Genomic DNA, 22,279 nt, shown 5'->3' with positions numbered 1-22,279 from the left:
TGTAAATATATAAACCATGCTAAAAGCAGCAAAAAGCTGCTAAATACAGGAAGGACAGCTGGCAAAAAAGAAAAAAAAATATATAGATAAAAAATAGATGTACTCATGCCCCCATAAGGCATGAGTACATCTATTGTCAATCTCCTCCCTGCTTTCCAGAGCTCTCCTCTCCTCAGCCTCTCTGCAGCAATCATGTCTTCTTTCAGCAATTCTATCAGGTCCACCTCACTTTCTCGCATTTAATTTTTTTCTTTTGCAGTCCTGCTTTCCTCCTCCTGGTCACCCACTTCTGCACTTGTACCTGGTTTGTCCTCAGGGATAGATGCAATTAGGATGGGGGGGTGGTAGACGGCCTCTGTCCCAACACTTCATCCACGAGGACACACCAGGGCCAAGATGCAGCAGTGCCCACTCACTTCCTCTCTTGACCCTGGACACTTGCAATCCGAAAAGCAAATTAAATCTATTATGACAGACAAATACAACATCAAGGCTACACATTTCAGCAAAAGTGTGTTTATTAACATTTATGATTACAGCACATTATATCCCCCCTGACATGTACATATCAAGTTTTCTTTTTAGATTGTCACTTTGTTTTTGCCTGTAAGGAAGTTACCTTCCCCGCAGGTCCATTTTCTTCAGAATGGTTCTAATCACAAAGACAACCAAGGCAAAAAAAAGTTATGATTATTTACACAGCAATGCCAATATATAAAGATTGGGAAACATGATATAGCAGGACAGACACTAAATCCCATAGAAATCCGTTTGGTGGATGCCTTATTTTGGGCTACAACTCGAAGCAATAACAAAAACACAGTCACTGTTTACAACTTTGTGACAGTACTGCAAAAAATACAACCAAGAATAAGGGTATTGAACTATAGCCTACTTCAATTACTATTATGGGCTTTGTACCAGATTAGGGTTCATTAAACTAACGTAAGGCGGGTCACATTGAGTTTTTACAAGTAGTCTCGTGCCGCCCTACTGCCAAGCGAAACTTTGAGTTTTTGAATCCTGTGACGAGGCCATCATTCTCACCCCAGACTTTAATAAAAATCAATTGTCTACTGGATGCTCCCTAACATAAATTGATTATTTGGACATAAACTTGCATTCAGTTAGGGTCCTTTGTTTTTTTTTAACATTTGTACCGTTTGGGATAGAAGCAAGTTGGAGCCAGTACTTAGATATAAGTTTCCTCCTCCTCTGCCATCATCGGCTCTGCTGAGTCTGCCATTGTTACCAGTGTGCAATTGGGATATACTGGGTGGTGAAGTATTCACCTAGTGTAGCTTTCGTTTTTGGCGAAAGGAAGGCCACATTTGAAGGAAACTTTGAATATGGACAAAGCAGCTTTAGAAGGATGCAGATGCAGTCCCTGAAGTGGGACACAGCTGAACGCTACAATAGAGAAAGGAGTCCAAACCTTGATAATTTTGCCACCCACTCTGAAGGGCGGACAAATTAGTGACCAGAGGGGGGGCTAACTGCGACGACACTGTTGTAGTTCCAACAATGGCAGCGGTGGTAGAATTTATATGCACTACATATTGTATATGGTATTCAATTCCATTAAAACCGTTAAAGGCTCCTCCAGTGGGTTCAACCCTAATTCTACACCTATTTGGATGCAACAACTCGTCAATGAAGTGTGGTCAGACTACAGACTGTAAAAAAAAGCGGACATAACTTCCGAACATAACATAGCGTCTGAATAATGTGGCCAATGTGAAAGCCTTAAACTGCAATACCACCAAGGGCCACTAGGGGTTGGCTCCAAAAAGGCAGTGGTTCGTGCACATCTCCAATTTGAACCTGAAGCCTGAGCACAGAGGGCACATCAAAGTTTGTATTAACTCTTTGGGGAACAGAGAGTCACAGGGAGGCAAATCCGGCAGTAGGGGTGGTGGGAAGCAATGATTGTGCTCCTGAGGGTAAGAAAGTGCCATTGCGCCAGAGTTGAGGTCGGGTCGTTTTCCCTCAAATGTCTCTAAACATGATCCAGATGGTGGACAGTCTGATCCTCGGGGGGCAAAGTCACTGTGTAATGACCTTATGTGCCTTTTTGACGTTTGTGCCCATCTTGAAACGTGAATGCCACTCAAAACACATTGCTGGGCTCATTGCTTCATTGCTATAAGTTTTATGAAGAAATTCAAAGGTCTCTGTTGCAGATTTTTTTGAGTTTGACACTAAATTAGATGTGTGTTCTTTGCTCATCCTGAATCAACCTCATGATCCAGTCTCAGGGGAACTACACAGAAACTGAGCTGACAGCAGGTGGATTCTGGTTTGAGGGTGGGGCATGACCAAGCGGCAACCAACACTGACGTCAACCACTGGTTGGTGACCAACTGTAATGAACACTTGAGTTTAGATATTGACCGTCGCCATCTTGCAAGCTGGGAGCAGTTTGAAGCAGGAAGTGACCATATTTGGATGAGCTGGATGGGAGCAAGTGGTGGATCTGACTCAATTTGATTGGAAACCTGACTGCACCACAGGCTTGTTAATCCAACAGACGGGACCCCAAAAACAAACCTTTTTAAGGATTGTTTTCTAATTAATGGCAGGATTATTTTTAGAAGTACTGATGGATTAACTTTGTTTCATAAGAAAAGTTGAATGCTAATCTATGGAGCCGAAGGCTTTTTTGAGCCAACCTCAGAGTGGCACTCGGAGATTTGCAGGTTAAAGCACATCTACAGTACATCGGCCTCTTTTATATATAGTCTATGATAATGACATGCATAGGTAGCAGAAATTGTAGAAGCAGCAGAAATAAGTGGATAATTGCTGGTAAAGGGTAAACGTTTTCTGTGCAGTATATAACCCACAGGTACAACGATAATGTTGCATAGCAACAATAATGCTGCTATTGCTGACGTGCAGGACTGTGCTAGTATAATGAAGTGTGGGAAACCCGTACCTTACTCCATTGTAGTCCTTCATAATAGAAATATGAAATTGAATATTCCATCTGTTTATTATCAAGGTCATCCTTACTCACTGACATGATATAATCATGAGTTATGTTCTTATATCATAAAAATAAAATAAAAATAAACATATGTATAGGAAACTTCATTTTTGTACATATTATGTGTAATAAATCATCACAATTATGGAAAAGTAATTATTTTCATTTTTTTGTGATGGGCCACTACAAAAATAGTGGGCCAGTAAACCTCTGATCTACTGGCTCTGTGGATCATTGGGGAAAAAAGTCTGTTTGGATAATGCCAACAATGTCTGTTTACTTAATTTCTTAAAAGCATATATTTGTGGTGTAAAAGAAAAACTCAAAGGTAGGGTGAACAAAGTAAGCTTTTCATTTACCAGACACTTTGGTGAGAAAGCCAAACAATATATTTTTCCCCCTTGAATGTATAAAAATATACTGAACTATGTTGCCCTTTGCTCAGGAGTTAGGTCCAGAAGGTCAAGTGTAAGGGTTCAGGGGAGGACAAATGTTGCGGTACCAAAATGCTACTTTGTTCCAGTTGTGTAAAGGAAACTGGGTATGGGTGATATGCTAACGGGTGTGAAGTCAGCATAAATGTTGAGTTCCCAAACTGACAAATACAAATCCAATATTCACTCCTAATAAACTCCTAAGAAAGATAGGTACCTCAAGTATTGTATGGGAGCTTTTTTAAAGCAAAGTTGCAAAAAAATAAATAAAATAAAACTCTGAGCTGATAGAGGCTAATAAGCTTTGTAGTACTGAGGAGAGCTACATAGTTGGTAGTTATTCTACAAGCAATCAAATAAATTTGTCCATTCTACATAAAGATACTGATTAGTGCAGCTCCAGAGACTTCATCAGCTGTAACTCTGCTTTAACACACTATAGCTCACAAGCCCCTGTGGCTGTCCTCGCACTGGATCAGTGAACACAAAAGCTCCATCAGAGCAAACCACTGAAACTAGCTGATAGCCAAAATATTTTCAAGTACTTCATTTAAAGTAATGAATCTCTTTTACAAGCTTGAGCACATAAATAATCAATACCAGAAAGAGGCTTCAAGCGTGTACTGGTGACCTCCTTTGGCATGACCAGTTCGAATTGATTACAGAACTTTCTCACATAACCTTTTAGTTTAGGAAATCCCTGATTGACCTAAAAGCATTATCGCCGGCAGTGTAGTCAAGACCAAACAAGACCAGGACTAGACCAACGTAAATCCCGCAACGCAAGACACTCTGACAGTGAAATGTGGGGCATACTCTTGAAATTTATTGTGTCACCCCTTCCACCCACCAGGGATCCTCAGTGCCTGTTTCACTTCCTGCCTGGTCTCCAACCAGCCACGCCCACCTCACCTGCTCCCAGGTCTCCCATCAGCCCCGGCTGCAGCCACTCAGTAATCAGTCACTCAGTAGAAATACTCCAAATCTGAAGCCACTAGTTGGATAATTAGGTCAATACCTTTATGTTGAGGCTTTGTGTAATGTCATTACTGTAATACTTGGTTGTTTGCTGTTTTGTTTTTTCCCCCTGGACTTCTCCTTGCTAGCTGAGAACTTGCGGATCTTTATCTGATTTGGATTTGTGACTATTTTCTTTCTGTTATTGAGTTTGTCTGCCTGTTTTTTTTTTAATATTTTTTTAATCATACCCATTTTTTATAAGCAAAGTTTTCTGTTTATGCACGCTTGCCTATTTTTCATGTGCTTGGATCCTCCTTCCTCTTGTGATTTGTGACATGTGGGCCATAGGCAATCCTCAAATGATCTCAGAGATCCACAGAACCATAAAAACACCCACAAAAAGCACGTGAAATGTTCTCTTTATTTACCTCTTCTAGTCCCATAAATGTGTGCATTGGTAGTTTGCACACTTAGTGAAGTGGTAAATAGCTTAACATGAACATATACCTAGCACTAAGGTTCCCTCCAGGGGTGTTTGAATAATTATAAAAACATTTTGGATAATTTTGTCTGGCAATTTCATTTAGAAACAGATGACGTACCTTATCTAACATGTTTAAATTCTATAGTTCCACCTTCATTGAATATCCAAGAACATGCAAATACTTTTTTTCAAATGTTACCTACTGGATACAAGATGACTCTTACGTTACCGACATTTGTTTTGCTGTGACAAATGCTGCTGCAGATCAATGTTTCCTACTCAGTTCAGAGAAACTTCACACTTTCTGCAGAATAATTTAAAGTTTCCTTGTGTCAAACTCTGAAGATACATTATTCATCCCAATCACAATTTTGAGTGAGGAGGGACTTAAATGTTACATGTTTAATTATCATTTATGGAAAATGGAAAAATAACAACCACCACTCAGCAAATCCATGGAGGCTATTACAGTAGAGACAAGCCACTGGCACGCTGATTTCCCGACGCTGTGACCCATTTGGTTCAGTAAATAATGGATAAATGAGTCAGTGAAGGGTTGTTCTGAATGAAACAGCCCTGGATGAAACTGAGCACATTTGTATGCAACAGGAACACTGCTGTACTGTAGTGCCAATACCTTTAGAAACAATTGGATTCTGGTTCAGCAATCCCTTCTCATATTAAGCCCTGCAGCCTCATGACACTTGAATGCTTGTTCTCGTCTGTGCCATCCATCGCCTATTCAGTGACAATCTATTACTAGCCTCCATTCAAAGAGTGCGATGCTCTCATTTAGCCACAAACATTTAGTGAATGCTCACTGGGGTTTATTCACTCACACCAACAGACAGTGTTCTCACCAATGTATCCCCTCCGATGAATGTTAGCCTGTGTTCACTATTGTTACAATGCTGTGGCTATGTGTAGGTAGTGACTGACTGTCAATGACTGTTCCATTGTAAAGCTTTGGAGACAATACCCCAGTGTCCCAAATCCAAAGTAGATTGTGTTATCTGACTTGGTTACTGGTTTTGGAGTAAAACTTTGTATTTCTGGGATTCATTCCCTAAAGGCTTGAAAAAGGAATTAGGAGAATATGTTCTAGATTAATTATTAATATTAAAGATATGTAGCTCCATACATCATCTAAATGGAATTATCTACATATGTTGGAGGTGAAAGGTGCAGGAAAGCTTTACTGCATCTCAAAAAAAAAAAAAAAAACACTTACACAAGAAATAGTGCATACAGATTTGTCTTTCATTGGGGTTAACAGCTAAAACTGCTCAGCACGTTTGATGTATTTCAGGAGTTTTAGGAGCTTTTTTTTAGGAGCCTCATCTCTATACGAGTGCCACATGAGTGATGTGATTCCCCAGGAAGAGTGACAAGGTGATAAATTGCCACAGTTTCCATCTCCTTTACAGATATAAGTTGTGTCAACTGTGAGTAATATGAGGCCATAAAATTTGACGTATAATACATTTTCGAGAAAACAACAGCAAAAATAACTGCAAATGTATTGCACTTCCACGTTTTCTTACTGCGCCTCCTGGGTTCTTCCTGTGGGATGACGGCTGCTATGGTTAGAAAGATTTACAATCCCAATTTAGCCAAAGTGACATTAGATAGCATAAGTATTAAGTAGAAGCGGACACATACACTGATCACCAACTGCCAATAAAGTGAAGCTTCATTTTCACAACCAATTTGACTCGCTGATAATTGCCATCCATCATTTTGAGTCTTTGGGATCAATGGGTAGAAGTGAGCAGTGATGTTGTGTGTAAAAGGCTGTAGGCATGTCATCATGATAAATGCCTCAATCAGCTGAGGAGGCTGTTTGACGTTTTCCCAGATCAGGACAGTTGAGAGAGTTCTGGCCACAACTTCATCTGGTGCCAACATCGGATTGACAAATACGCAGCCTCAAGGGCAGCATTACATATAGAGAAGGAATAAAAATGAGGAAAAGACTATGCCCCAAGCAACAGATTGGTTGAGAAATAACGCTGATATAGTAATTTATTTCATTCCCACTGAAGAGTCGAAACATCCCACTGTGTTACTAGTCTGCTGCTGTCTGTGTTAATACGAGTCAGCCTCCCCTCTGAGAAGTCAAGTCAACAATGTTTTCAAAACCCTTTCTTAAGAGCAGTGGCTTAAAGGAACAAAATGTGCCTCCACTAATGTCACATCGAGCAATGTAGGGAAAGGCACAATTTTACAAGTAATGCATATTATCCAGCAACAAGAAAACAGTGGAACAGCTAACACAATGATATACCTGTGTTTCCCACACAAACTTTACTTGGGCAGGCTGTCCAGGTATAGTTCTGGCCGCCCAGATTTATTTGGCCACCCATCCATGTGGAAAAACAACGCCATCTGTAATTGATTAACCAGTTGACCATCTTCCCTCACTTTCATTGCACTAACAATACTGTAACCAGTGCCATTGTCATGGCTCAACTAATGTTCTCTTCTAATCACATCCATCTTATGCTCAGCAACAAATATTATTCTTGTTTTATCCACTTCAATCCATCTGCATCATGTTCACTGTTGGCAGGATTGATGGAAGTGGAAATCTTCAGAAATACTTGACTTGAGAACATTTTCGCTAACAGATTATGCAGTTCAACTCTGCTTTTCATGGGTTTTCCAAAAAAAAGTAGGAAAGTGTGAGTCCTGATGGTGATGGCCGACTTCCAGTAAAAAAACAAAAAAAACAAAACAGTAAACTGTATCTATAGAAAATAACCTGGGTTACACCCTCTTTTTGGAGGGAAAATTAAGGAAAAAAGCATCTATGTTAACTGTGCTAGTGAATCCAAAGGGAAAAAAGCTGTCAACCTGTTGTCCATAAAAGCCTGTGTGTAACAAGTTTGCCGTGTGTAACTTGTAGGACTCAGAACTCACCGGGTGGGGCCAGTCGTGGAGTTTGCTTCTGGGCACTGGCTATGTAGGCCAAAGTGGCATGAACTGGCTGTGAACCCGGGAGAGGAAAAAGCTGAGTCGGCAGTCTTGAGTCAGGTGACCAAGTGGAAAAACCCCAAGGCTGGTCGTAACGGATTGTATATCTGCTGGCTCAGCAGGAAAATCAACCAAATATGGGGACGCCACCTGCGCAGGATGAACATGCTGCGCTACCCACCACCACAAGTAAAGTCTCAACTTGTGGGACACGAGATCTCTGCATTGTCTGTATTCTTGTCAAGAGTTTATCATCAAAATCATCACTGAAGTATTATCATTATTCTGTTTTTATCTGTTCTTACATCAAAAACAACCAAATCCAAAGGGAACTTATTACTGTTCTTATCTGTTCTATCTCTATATCATAAGCAACCAAATCCAAAACTGACCTACAGGCCCACTTGGCATTTAAGTGGGAAAAAAATATTATATTGGACCCTGAATGGAAACTTCTTCTCCCATTTCCCATGGTCCTTTGTGCTAGTACATTGAACACAAGTAACATAACAAAGAAGTAGAAGACAGCGGCTGATTACCATCCAGTTGGCATTCAGAACCAATATGTCTCATGGAAGCTTTATTTTCTTTCTTTCTATTTATTTTTCTCATTTCACACAAATATGTAAAATAAAAAAGAGACACTTGAAATTGATAGAATGCTAAATGAAAGCAGATCTGTCTGTAATATTTGCCCCTGTGATTAAACAAGTGTTGATTAAATTCAATTCAATCTTTATTTCCTTGAACTTTGTTGGTTTTCCATTTTCAAAATCTTAAAGTTTGACTTTGAACCACGTGCTCATGTTGAGTTAACTCAGAAGGGAGACCTGCAATTCAAAAATGAGCAAGCTTAAAGATTCATAGTGCAGTGTTTTCTCATTTAATTGTTATTTGAAGTGGTATCCTTCATTGTAGCTTCCTAAAACAAGCAGTGCACCAATATGAAATGTAGTCAAGGGTATTATTAAATCGCCATCACTATATTACATGGTAAAGAAAAGAAACACTGATGCTCTGTCTGTAAAATAAATCACAGTTGATCTTTCATTTTAAATGTTTGCTCTATATATAAATGCCACACAAAACTTCAACCATCATATAATCCAACAGAGACTGTCAAGGCACTGTGGGTGTGCATGTGATTTTTGTGTGCATTGGTGGTCCTTAATCGTATCCTGTTGTTCTGTTGTAACTGTTTTAGTTACAACAGAACAGTTGTAGTTTTGCATAATCAAATGGTGTCATTTTTCACAGCTACGAGATGGCCTAAAGGCATTAGCTTTTATTGTTGATGCTGCAAAGCCAAAAGATAATTGTGCTCCTCGATGGTGATTAGTTAATAAAAATGCTGATAAAGCTGATATTCTCTAGAAATAGGTGGTTCTTCCTTGATATTTTGTATCAAAGGGTGTCGAAAAACCTACTTCTTAGCGATTCTTTTGAAATGAAGATGGCATCTGCAAATTATAGCTCATCAGGTATGTTCATTCACTTTGCTCACACTTGGAAGAGAAAATTACCAGCCGTCTTCTCACTAGCTAAATAAAAATGACCTTTTCCTTGCATGAGCCAGAGTGAGGACTTAAATTAACACTAACTTTTTCACACTTTTTATCTCCACATATATCTTTGGACAGCTTAATTTGCTGATGCAAGTGAATCTTGTGGAACTTCATCAATCTGTTTGAACTCAGAATGTATGGGGTCTTAAAGTTTAAAACACAGATTAACAGATCAGTTAATTTAAACAACTTAATGGTCAACAACGCCAGCAGCAGGTTGGCTTTTTCATTAAGCCATGTTATTCAGCAGCTACATATGTCATGTTGTGTTCTGAAACTCACAAGACTTACTCTGCAACAAGGTTTTGTGACCAAAGTATGGGGCTTCAAATTCTCAAAGCGCCTGTCTCTACCAACACCAGCGGGTACGCAGCAGTTTCTCTCATCAGTTTGTAGATGAGCGATGCTGCAGTGGTACTGTGCTGCTCCCAGGTGGGACGGTATGCACAGAATGTGTGTGCATGTGAAACAGAGCATCACTGAAATGGAACATGCACACTCAGCAAAAGTCTTGTGTGGGTGAATACGGAGGCTGAAGAAACATGGAGGATAAGGCTTGATATTTGTGTTGCACTATTCAGTTCTAACAAATATCCGCAGTCAGAATCCAGTTTTAAAAAATGCATCAAACAATAGCTTTTTCACAAGAGTTCGAGGGGAACATGAAAACTTCTTGATTGTTGTAACTTTTGCACGGTTGAAAGTGATCAGTGCTATTATGCTTATTAAGCCTCAAATTTGGATTTTGGCATCTTGGTATTTTGGAGCCAAAAGTGACCATATTTGGACAATTGAGCTGGGATCTGACTCGATCTGATTGGGAACCCAAGGACACTACGCCCCGCCCACTGATAGCAGAAACCTAACTGCACCATTTGACTGTCAATCAAATAGACACACCCCCAAAAAATACTTTCTGAGGACTAATATGTAACTAATAATGGGGTTATTTTCAGATGGACCATCAGAAAACTAACAAGAAGTGAATTTCAGAAAATGACTCCAAATTGACTCATTTCTCAATTCATGAGAGAAGTTGAATGGGAGTCTATGGAGCCAGAGCCTTTTGAGGCCCACCCCTAGTGGCCATATATGGTATTGCAGGTTAAGTTACTTCCACATTGGCTTAAATGCAGAGCTGCCTCATCGTTTATTAAAGTGGAAAGTATGTCCAGTTTTATATACAATCTATCACTGGAGCATGGGAATAACAGACATTCAGAGGTCTCTTACAGGCAAAATTTCCAACAAACAGGATCTCACACATGCACTCTCCTTCAGCTGATGTGGATAAAAGGAAGGAGTTAATGAACGCTCTGAAAGTCTCTAGTTTGTCCAGAATCAAAGCCACTTCAACACTTCAACAAACTCCCACAAAAACACTGGAGATGCCTCAACTGTCCACCCACGCTCGCACACAAACCACAGTAACAGTGCAGCTTTATGGAATAACCAGGCTGCATAATTCATAAGTCGGCTATGTGACTGTGATTAGTGATTACTCTGCTGACTTATTTGGGTTTAGTTGCCATCACAGCGGCTGTGTACAAGACAAGACAGCATGAATATGAAATGTACTGTATTAGTCTACACTGAGAAATATTTATAAATTTGATTCGTTTTGACAGGTGATGACATTGGCATTAAGCAGCAGCCATGTTTTCAGATACAACATTAATAATAAATGTTGGACTTCTGTGTTTGATAAAAAAAGCACAAACATCAATTAAAACTCAACTTTGACCATGTTGATGGAGTTTCATAAAATATGCTTCTGCCAGTGAGTTCATAAAACACTAAATAATCAAAGAAAATATGCAGTATATAGTCGGTAAATAGCACATACATGAGTCAGAGAGCGCACATGCAGTGAGGTATGTTTAGTTGGAGGTCCACTTTGGTCTGACATCAAAAGGTGAAATATTAAATATCTGCGCTGGGCTGGAAATGCTTCATTGTTAGCATAAAACAGAAATATTCTATTTTGTCTTTGAGTTACAGACTACAGCATATTTACATTTGGTCTTCTGTGTGTGTGGTCTCCTGCCAGTTGGGCGTGCCTGGAAAACCTCCAGTAGGGAGGCATCCTGATCAGATGCCCGAACCACCTCAGCTGACTGCTTTCGACGCGAAGGAGTAGCTGCTCTACTCCACCACCTTGACCGGATCGGGGAAACCGGGCCACCCTCCCCGGAGCCAGACCTGGGAGGAGAGCTCATCGGTGAGTGTCTGGTGGCCGGGTCTTCGCCAATGGGGCCCGGTCAGGCTCAACCCGAAAAAAACATCATGGAGCAGCCCCCCTGTGGGCCCACCACCTGCAGGGACAAGCATCGGGGGCAGGTGCATTGCAGACCGGGCTGTGGGCCCGGGCGAGCCAATCGTCGGCAGCGTAGACTAACTCTAGAGTCAACAACTTGGGAAGAATATATCCAAAGACAGCTAATTTTGTGAAGTTAGTATTGGTTACTATTCAAAGACCATGACCACAAGTGTTACTTTCCCTGTCACTCCCCAAGAGAAGTCATTAGTAATTCTCAACTTTTCAAAATGAAGAAGCTCCAGTTCTAAGCAGCATCAGGCTGTGCGCTGGTTTTTAACAGTTTTTAATACTCTAACTATCTACTGAACATCACACTGCCCACAATAATGAAACGAAGGTTGTATCCAGGTAACCCTCATCCCTGTATTGACCATTTAAACAGGTGTACTGAGAGAGGAACCTATTAACTGCTTCTCCTTCTCACTAACAGTTATAACCCAACACATTAATAATCCACAACTAACCCCTGTTAAACAGGGCAAAACACCACAACAATTTGTGATACATAAACAATTTATAACAATAATAATTGTAAAGTTACAAAATTACACTGCTAAATGTCCTGCTGGGTCATCATGCTACAGGAGTTGTAGCTACCCAGGTAGCATGGTAGAGGCTCCATCGCTACACTACATTCAAGAACAGAAAAGACAAATGGAAGAAAGAGTGACCAGATATGCGCCAGAAGAACCTATGATCAGGAGCTGTTTCTGCTTAAATCTGTCATAGACCAAAAGACTACATTATTGCTCAATTTGGCAGGCCACTGTTGTCACTGGGTGGCAGTAACAGTGTCAGTTTCCTCCATCACCTCAGAAGGAAATGTGTTGGAACAACAAGACTCTTATACGATCACAGCTGTCGGATTTGAGGTTGCCAGCCAGTAGCATCAATGAAAAAGTGAAGTTTGAAGAGACATTTTCTCGAGGCACTTTATGACAAGGGAAGGAAGCAGTGGAGCCACGTCAAAAATGAAATCGCAATCCACCTAATGCAAGGACACGGCCCCACTATAGACCATCAAGAACATGTTCAGAGCAATGACTAAAGCACTAGATTTCAGGTATGTATCGTTCACTTAGCAAATAGTCACTGTGCTCCACTTTCTTCAGGCACATGAACCCAAGAGTTGTTACCCTCTTATGCCACAATAAGAATATTCCCTTAAGTGAGCACTTCTTTTAGGTGCAAAGCACCTAAGGGTGTGCTGGAGGAAAGGAGAAGAATTGGACTGAAACGTGTCGTGACATATTATAATGACAGTGTGAATAATTTTCTTCCTTGACTTAGTATTCTGCCAAATACACAAATCTCTTATCAATTGTGTAATATAAAAATGGTTAATGTTATTATAGTCTATGTATTTGTGACCACAATAGACCTATAAAATATCTCCGTAATGCAAAAAAAAAAAAAAAAAAAAAAAATCATAATACACCGGAAAACTGCCAGGATTTTGAAAAACATTGACATACAAATGAGTCAAACTGCCCAGCACTATTAACTGTTAATAACCTCACAACTGTGCATGAGACCAACGCTTTCCTGTGTAAGTACACCTACATGCACCACGCTCACAGTGTGATGTTAGTAATGTGACAGCTGCCTGATAAAGACACAGCACTCATTAGAATGAGACAAGGGCAAGCTACTGATCTTCTTCTAAGTGTAATACAAAACAAATAAATTCATCAGATCTGCAATAACTATCAGGCACTACAACCAATCTGTCACAATTTGTTTAGCTCATTATGAGGCTTTCTATCCACTTATGTGTGAAACAATAGCTGCCATGAACATAATGTAGTCAGTGTGGGATGTATCCAACTGTTTGCAACACACTGTTCTTCGTGATTTAAGTATAAACTCTGAAACTCAGACACAATTGGTACTTGTTGTTGTTGGAGAAACATGTGATTTGTCCACAAAGTAGCATGAAGTAATAATGGATTTACAAAAAACATCTTTAAACACTTTGTCACTGTCCTACCTGCTAACAACATATGTTTAATGTTAGTCACTGGTTTAATGTTGGCATTTATTTTTAATGCATTTTTGCTCTGAGACAGCAATGAAGAGGAAGAGTTTGTGTCTGTGACTATATATATATAATACGGTCTTTCCAAAAAAGAAATATCCAGAAGTTTCTTGTGAAAGCATCAGATATGCTCGGTTGTATAGAAACAGATCATCAAGCCTTTGAAATCAGTAAAAATTTAAAAACTAACCTTGTCTAAATTTCCCATGACAGCTGAAACAGATTAGCAGTTCAAACGTTTTGTTGGTATAATCTTTCTGTCCGTAAACAGTGTGTATAACATCATAATTAACATCTTCAATACAAATGCAAGACCCACATTTCTAATTTCAATCCACGATCACAGCTGTCAGTCAACACTTATGTGTGATGTAACATGTAAAGGCATATTGTGCTGTAAACTATGTTTTACGGCATCAACACATGTATCTTTTATTTACTGAAAAGGTGTGACGTAGTGGGGCACAAAAGAGAGAGGGGCCCAACGAGTGGACACTGTGGTCCTCGCCGAGGTAAGAGGTTTATGACATGGTATAAGCTTCCTTGTTCGCAGGACTTTGCAGAACGTGAGTTGGTAGGCTAAAATGTAAATGTACACACCCATGCATCACATTATTTCCCTGTCGGACTCTTACTCACATAATCCTCCACACATTATCCCTTTGAGGGGAGAAAACACTTCAGGTGCTCGGGGCATGTATTTGCATTTTCAGATGTCAGACTCATTTTACATAATTTCATGACATCAGGCTCCCCTGTGACATTATAGAGAAGCTCGGTCAGTGAGACCAAGTCCAGGGTTCCCTGTTCGGAGTGTCTTGTGTGGAGATGATGAAACTATGGTAAAGGTGGATTCTGCCAATATCTACATGCAGCAATTCCTATCAAAAAAGCACTTTTGCACTCTACTATTAAAACCACAAAGATCACCGCTGCACTCTTCAACACATCGTTGGGTGCTACTTCATCATGGACAGAACCCATTAATAACATTGAGTCAATATTATTGACAACTTCATACGTTGGGATCAACTGCTCAATATTTCTTTCAAATAGCAGCTTGCAAAAACAGATGCCGAAAAGTCATTTTATTGACGATCTTTAGAAATAAAGATGCAGTTGTCTTCAAATTCAATATATAAGTGGTTAATAATTCAGAAAATCCTTGACACTGGGGCTTAATATCATCTTCCCAAAGACTGACAAGATGACAAGTGTGCGAGGTAGAGGAAAGTTTTTCTCACTCCTTGAGGGAGAATCCTCGGCAGGGCTCTGCTGACAGAAAGCTTTCCCATAAACTTACATTTAACTTCTCATCATATACATTTACAATAAAAAAAAAAAAAAAAAAGCCTCACTGGGTTGCACCGACATTGGATTTGTAAACAGAGCGCATAAGAAACCAACAGTATAAGGCTATGTCTCCACAGTACATCCCTGTTATCGGGAGCTGAAGAGCCACAGAGAGGCAGACAGGAGGACGTAAACACAGACATGCCAAGATAGAGAGAGGGGAAAAGAGGAAATCTTACCTGGGAACACAAGCACGGCAAACACCCATGACAGGATGATGAAACATACCGAGTTGTACATGCTTCCCAAACAGTGCTGATTCTGATCTGCTCGTTTGTTCTATAGACGGTCTGTTTGTATCTTCCCACAGCAGGGCTTTCAGAGAGCTGTCCGCTTTCCCTTTTCCTTCTCTGCCTCTTCCCTGACTGTCAGTTTGAGTAGCTTTTCATCCCCACTTGCGGGTTGTACTAAAGATGCTTTAAATCCAGTGCAAGTAATAGTTGGTGGCTCACACTCACACAGAGAGAGAGAGATAGAGAGAGAGAGAGAGAGAGAGATAGAGAGAGAGAGAGAGAGGCACTCCACACGCAGTGTTCAATCTCCCTCTCTTCCACTTACTACACGACACAGAGGGACCAGCAGAGCAGAGGGGTCGGGGGGAGGAGGGGGAGGATGGGGGGGCTGGCAGCCTCAGCAACCATTGGCAGATTTTTCTGCCAATCGGCCACGAACAGTCCTTGCTCTGTTTTTATTATTTTATATATTTATTTCTTGCTGCCTTGGCTCCTCAACCCTGCTTTCCTTCTCTGCCCTCTGACAGAAGTAGAACAGGATTAAAAAAGATGATGCAGGACTGATACTCAATACTGCTTAGAAAAATAAAAATAGTCTCTTAATTAATGAAAGTCTTGATTATTTTTATTTAAGAAATTTTGGTGCATAGTGACACTGTCGGATAAGAAAACCACTTTTGGACATGTGTAATAGTGTGATGTCGTTGGGCTGTATTTTGAACAAGGCATTTTTAAATTCAAAAGGAATTTATGGATTGATGAGCGCACTTTTATTTTGAAGGCGTTTCCGAAAACATGTTTCCTATGTTGCTTAAATAAGCACTGTGTAGGATTTAGTGGTAGCAAGTTGTACGAATAGGTAGGTAGGTAGGTAGGTAGGTATATACTTTATTAATCCCCGAGGGGAAATTTTTTCGCCACAGCAGCATACATACAGAAGCAATAATAGAAACAATAGAATAAAATAATAGAATAAATATAATAGAAAAACAATCAAATAAAATAGCAGTAAATAGCAGTAAAAAATATAAATATAAAATATAAAATGCACAGTATATATACAGTACATTATATATCTATATATATTATATACAACAAACCAATAAACACAGTCAACATATATGTATATATATACATACAGTACAGTATATATCTATATATATAATATACAAGCAACCAAGAAACACAGTCGACAGTGTTATTGTACTGTGATGAAACAGATTGTAACCAGAATACAGATTGTAACCAGCTGAATACCTGAATGAGAGAATCCATGGTGGCCATGAATCTCATAAAAAACACAAAACTCTTGAGAGCTAATGTTAGGTTTGTGCACTCTGGGCTACCATAGAAACATGGTGCACTTTGTTCTGAAGTAATGAAAACTGAACAATTCTTATTCTCAGATGGTTACAAACTAATGAAAGGATATACATGTATATGAATATTGTTTTCCATTTCTGCAAATCCATCCCCTGAAATCCTACACAGTGAACCTTTCTAACAGCTTAAAAACATCTTCATTTTGACAGTCCCCTCAGGAGAATGACACCTTTTTCATTGCATTATGTTACTTTGGTGAGCGAGTCATATCTCCCACTTCAAGTGCACTCTCAGCGAGCAGCAGCTTGTTGAGTTCTCAACAGGAAGATGATCCTGGTTTTCTTGTTGCAGGTAACGTTTCCAACCAATTAATGTCAGTCATTAGCTACTCCGACACCACAGTGTCATGCACTGGAGCTTTGCCACTAACATGCTCTGCTCTCAAAGACAGTGGACTCTGCAGAGTCACTGGACGAAGCTGACGGGAAACTAGCAACTACCAGTTTCACTGCATGAATGAGTCTGGCCACCCTCCGTAGAGAATCGTTTGCAGACGTTCCATCCTTCTCGGTGTAGACCTCAGGTTATTTTTAAACAATCAGGATGCGCAGAAACCAGCCGACACTATGCAACTACCTACCGTGTTCACCAAAGTGTTTTTTTTCCTGAGCACAGCATATTTTTAAAGTTGTTTTTAAGGAACACTGGCAGCATGGCGAAGTGCTGAGCGTTTATTCTAAACTGAGCACTGAATGCTCAATGTTTTTTTCCAGTCACCGAGAGTTCACCGACACTGTTTGCTGATTGGTCAGAGTGGCTTAGCAAATGCTAATACAAACCGAGTTACCAGACTGTATTCATAGAGAAGAAAACTGAAGCCGTGAGCCACAGTCGATGCAGCCAAGCGAGCAGCTCCTACCGCTACTCAGCACGTCTTCCATTTTGTTGATTTCGGGTTCTTCCACAATGGTTTCAGCACTAAACCTAGTGGAGTTTTTTTTGTTTGTTTTTTTTTTTTTTTGGGGGGGGGGGGGGTTATACAATACAGTTTCATAGTGTGTCTTGTAGGCTTTGACCAATGTGTGATTCTGGTGGTATGTGCCATTGTGGCCATTAATACGTGCACATGTGCACACACACTCAGGTACTATAAAACTACAACTGTACATCTGTTTAAAATGCAGTGTTTAAAATGAGTTCAAAAGTTGTTTCGGTGCTTCAGTGTTTAAAAAAACAATCTTTCAAATGTTTTAAAAATCTCTATCTTTCCTTCTTTTTTTATCAAACAGTTTAGTACAGTAAAGCCAACGAGGACAGGTAAGAGGGAACAAAAAGATAAATCATTATTGCAGTTCATTGTCAGCATACTCTATGGCATATTACAGTTTACAGAATTACTTACAAACCAAAATGGTCATTACAAACCATATTATCAAGATACTCTTTTTTTAGTTTTAGAAACATACAAATTAATGTACATTTATTGAATCCCGGTGCCCAGATCATGAAAGCAAGAATGTGTTTCATTACATTAAAAATGTCATGGCTAGACTCCATCGCTTGAGGAATTGGTGTTTATGATATACTAATTAATGAGCATGTAGTCCTGTGTCATGTGGTATTATAATATGCATTATTTCAATATTTTTTTCAAATTTAGACATGACCAGAATATCTGTATATAACTGCCCACCTGAGCTCCACAGTTCCACCTGGAAATGCTGAGGGGTTTATTTTGGCTGGTACATATGGTGTTCTAGAAAATGTATTTGAGCATGTAACTGTTATGAGGTGTGTTTCCAACGAACCCAAACAACAGCGGAATCTCTGGTTTACCAAGCTCTTTATTTCTCCTCGGTATGGGTAACAAACAGGAGGCACACAAACAGTCTGAGCGGGTCCGCGCAACTCCACTCCGCGATGCGGCTGGCAGGCTGACGAACAGGCAGGCAGCCCGCAATGGGGCGTGGTTAACTGAGGGAATCCCGGGGTTCTTCTCAGCACGTGGCAGGCTGACGTGGCTTGGTGGGAATCCTGTGGTCCTCCACCAGCGCAGCTGATTGGCTGGATCAACTGTGCGACGTCTGCGACTCGACACAGGATAGCCAAACCCTCAACAGTTGATCTCTGAGGAACACACTGGAAGGTCTCTTCGTGCAGGTGATGCCCGTGGCTGACACTGGACGGAAAAGGCAGGGTCGACTATGTGACGCTGGAAGCTCGACACAGGATTGCCAAGATTGCAGCAGATGATCTCTGTGGAACGATCTGGAATCTTCTTCGTTCAGGTGAATGCCCGTGGCTTGACACTGAACGGCAGGACACAGGAAACAGACAGGGTCAGAACCAGAATCTCAGGCAAGGAGACGGACGGACTTACGGGACGGGGCGGGATGTAGGGTAGGCAACAGACGGACTGACACTGGGCAGGCAGGAGACCGGGGTATTTGTAACAGCAGCAAGTGATCACCGGAATGCAGCACAGCTGTGCTGACGGAAAGAGGCTGGCAGTGGGCGGTACTCGGAGGAGGGTACTGCTGAGGAGAAAACAGACAGGGGAATGACAGGACACAGGAGGAGAGGTGATCGGGGGTTAAACAGGGGAAAACACACTAGGAACAGACAGGAATCCTAACAGTAACTAGGTGAGCCTACGAGCATAATTTATTCTCTGTATTAGTTGGCATTTCCTGCTCCTGTTCATTCTCCCTTTTTTAAAGGCAGGTTGAATTGTATTGAGTCCATATGTAAAAGCAACTGGTACAATCTTGGAATGACTTTGCTTAACTTATTCCCAGTCGACACATGTATTCATTATGCGTCTATGTCACTAGGAATTATTTTTTTTATCAAAATTTTATGTTCAGGAAAATTCTCAACAGTAAGAATCTGAAATAGCCTGCTCCATATTCTGCTTTTACTCCAGTACTGTCAGGATCCCTGTCTGACCCTGTGTGTTTTGACCTTTGTTTCCCCAGATCTCATTTCTTCATGTGTCCTGTCATTCCTCTGTGTATTTGTTGTTGTTTGCCATGTACTTTGTGTTTTGTTCTGTAACCTCCCATGGCCACGCCCCTCATCAGTCTGAGCAGCTGCCACCAATCGAACTGATCTCCACCTGCAGGTTAACACACCGGTTCTTCATTCCCACTAATCACCTCCTGACACTATATCAACCCTGGTCCATACTATCAGCTATGTCCACTCACCCGCAACCTGTCGCCAGTGCCATCTGTCCCTGTGCTGACGACTTGCCGTGGACTAACTCCACACTGCCTGCTACCCTGTGTCGGACCTCGGAAAACCACACACTTCATCCTGCCTGTTACCCTAAGTCGGACCTCGGGATTCCACACAGTGGAGCCAGCCTGCCCTCTTGTGTCGGACCTTGGGAAACCATGCAAGTTGACCCAGTATGCTGCCCTCTTGTGTCGGACCTCGGGAAACTACGCAAGTTGCTCCAGTCTGCTGCTCATGTCGGACCTCGGGTGACCACACAGTGAACCTGCTCCAAGTCCTTGTTAGGACTCCTGGGGCCTGCCGGCCATGTTTACGGCTTCCCCTGATCCTGCCCAGACCGTTAAAATGTTCTATTTTACCGCATAAATATGACCTAAACTACATGTATGACTTCTGTGAAAATGTAATGATGTTTAAGGGGAACCTAATTAAACAAATGCTATAAAAAAGTGTGCATCAATATATACATGTAGCATTGACCTTGTGCGGTAATAATTGCAACTAAAATCTGGTTACAGTCTATCAGTCTTGCTCATCAGCTGAGGAGGAACTTTAGCCTATTTCAACAACATTTCTACTGGAAACAAACTTTACTACACTAACTTTATTCTTCATTTAATTTTTTTTTGTAAAACGACTTGTGTGCTAAGGATTGTTGTCTTGCTGCATGACTACTTCTACTAACAGAGGTTCTGTCTTTTTCCTTTAGAGGTCATTGGTATAATTTAGGATTCATTGTTGCATCAATGATGGCAAGCTGTCCAGGCCAAGATGCAGTAAAACGGGCTAACCCAAATTTGAATGAAAAAAAACCACAGACAAGTATGTTGAATTAGGGTTTGAAATCATGAAAAAAATCAGCAGTCTTCTCTGCTCTGAGACTGCATGTCACCTGAAGCCCCTGAAGCTCTGCCCACTTGCTGGAAGGCGCCGCATCTCCCAAAGTACCTGCTACCCGGACAATGGATGCCACGGCAAGCTGTTTAACAGGACTCGTTCAGCCTGACGTGTTTGAGGCTCCAGAACCAGAATCAAGTTCTGAGCGGGAAGACCTGAAATCCAACGTTGTTCTTATTAGTCTGCAACAGAATGGTAATTATTTTCTCAAATGTATTGAAGTTGGTAATAACAGTACTGACTAGCATAAAGTAACTAAATCAAGACAGGATATCAATGAACAGACTGTATATATAGTTTTAATTGTCTGCACGGTCAGAAATCCAGTTTGTAGTCATCTTCCACTCTTCAATATATATCAGTTATCCAACCTGGTTTTGTAGATTTATAAATAAGTGAACCCTGTACTCTTTTTACTTGTGTTTTTATTACCATGTTTATAGGTGAAAGAACCCGCTCGGCTGCTCTAGCAGTGTGAAGCTGCTCAGAGACAGCAAGGAGGGCCGTCTCTGTTGAGTGGCCTGCCTTGAAACCAGACTGGTGGTCAAGAACGTTATTATGGTGGAGATGGGAAGAGAGTTGATTAAAGATGGCTCGCTCCAGAGTTTTGGAAATAAAGTGAAGAAGAGAGACAGGTCTGTAGTTAATTACTTCTGATGGGATGAGGTTGGGTTTCTTCAGGAGAGGGTTCACTCTTGCCTCCTTCAGAGAGTTAGGGAAACAGCCAGTTGACAGGGAAGTGTTAATGAGATCGGTGAGAAAAGGAAGAAGGTCAGGAGCAATAGACTGGATAATATGAGATGGGATAGGATCAATGGGGCAGGTGGTTGGGGGGGTGGAGGTTACCAAGGTAAGAACTTGATTGGGAGACAGTGGGGTGAAAGAGGAAAGCAAAAGGGATGCAGGTGAAGTTGATGGAAATGTAGTTACAGAAGATGGATTAGAAAATGAGGAGTGTGTCATCTATCTTTTTAGTAAAATAGTTGACAAAGTGGCTTGGTAGAAGGGTGGAAGGAGGAGGTGGACTGGGGGAGGTCAAGGAGGTTGGCAAAGAGGGAGAAGAGCTTTTTGGGGTTAGAAAATGAGGATAGAATTCTGGTTTGGGAGATAAGTGGGCACGTCATCAGGGTGATTAGATTTTCACCATTTCCTTTCTGCTGCCTGCATAGTGGCTCTCAGACAACCACGGAGCTGGGGAGGACTGGAGGACCTGTCTTGACGTAAGAGGACAGAGAGAATAAAGAGAAGAAGACAGAATAGAAACTCTGTGGCAGAGTTAGGATGCATGAGTGAGAAAGATTCAATTGAAGGGAGGGCAGATAAAACAGAGGAGGCCAGAGAGGAGGGAGCGAATGTTGCAACGGACAGGTACAGAGTCTGTTGATGTGGGAGGGTTGTCAGTTTGAGAGAGTGGGAGAGAGTAAGAGATAAAGAAGTCGTCTGAGACATGAAGTGGAGTTACAGTGA

General features: G+C 41.0%; 1 protein-coding gene across 1 annotated transcript in view; it reads right to left on the bottom strand.

Annotated features, from left to right (window-relative positions):
* opcml (opioid binding protein/cell adhesion molecule-like) overlaps positions 1-15,652 on the bottom strand; it is a 335,923-nt gene extending 320,271 nt beyond the window's left edge. The window contains exon 1 of the mRNA XM_069165045.1: positions 15,299-15,652. Within this exon, the coding sequence (XP_069021146.1) occupies positions 15,299-15,359 (61 nt within the window). The 5' untranslated portion in view covers positions 15,360-15,652. The remainder of the gene's footprint in view (positions 1-15,298) is intronic.
* Between the last annotated feature and the right edge of the window lie 6,627 nt (positions 15,653-22,279).

Source organism: Embiotoca jacksoni, unplaced genomic scaffold (genome assembly GCF_022577435.1).
Source record: "Embiotoca jacksoni isolate LCO1_2020_lvr unplaced genomic scaffold, fEmbJac1.0.p SCAF_33, whole genome shotgun sequence".
Taxonomy (NCBI): domain Eukaryota; kingdom Metazoa; phylum Chordata; class Actinopteri; family Embiotocidae; genus Embiotoca; species Embiotoca jacksoni.
This window is presented reverse-complemented; position numbering and strand designations above follow the sequence as displayed.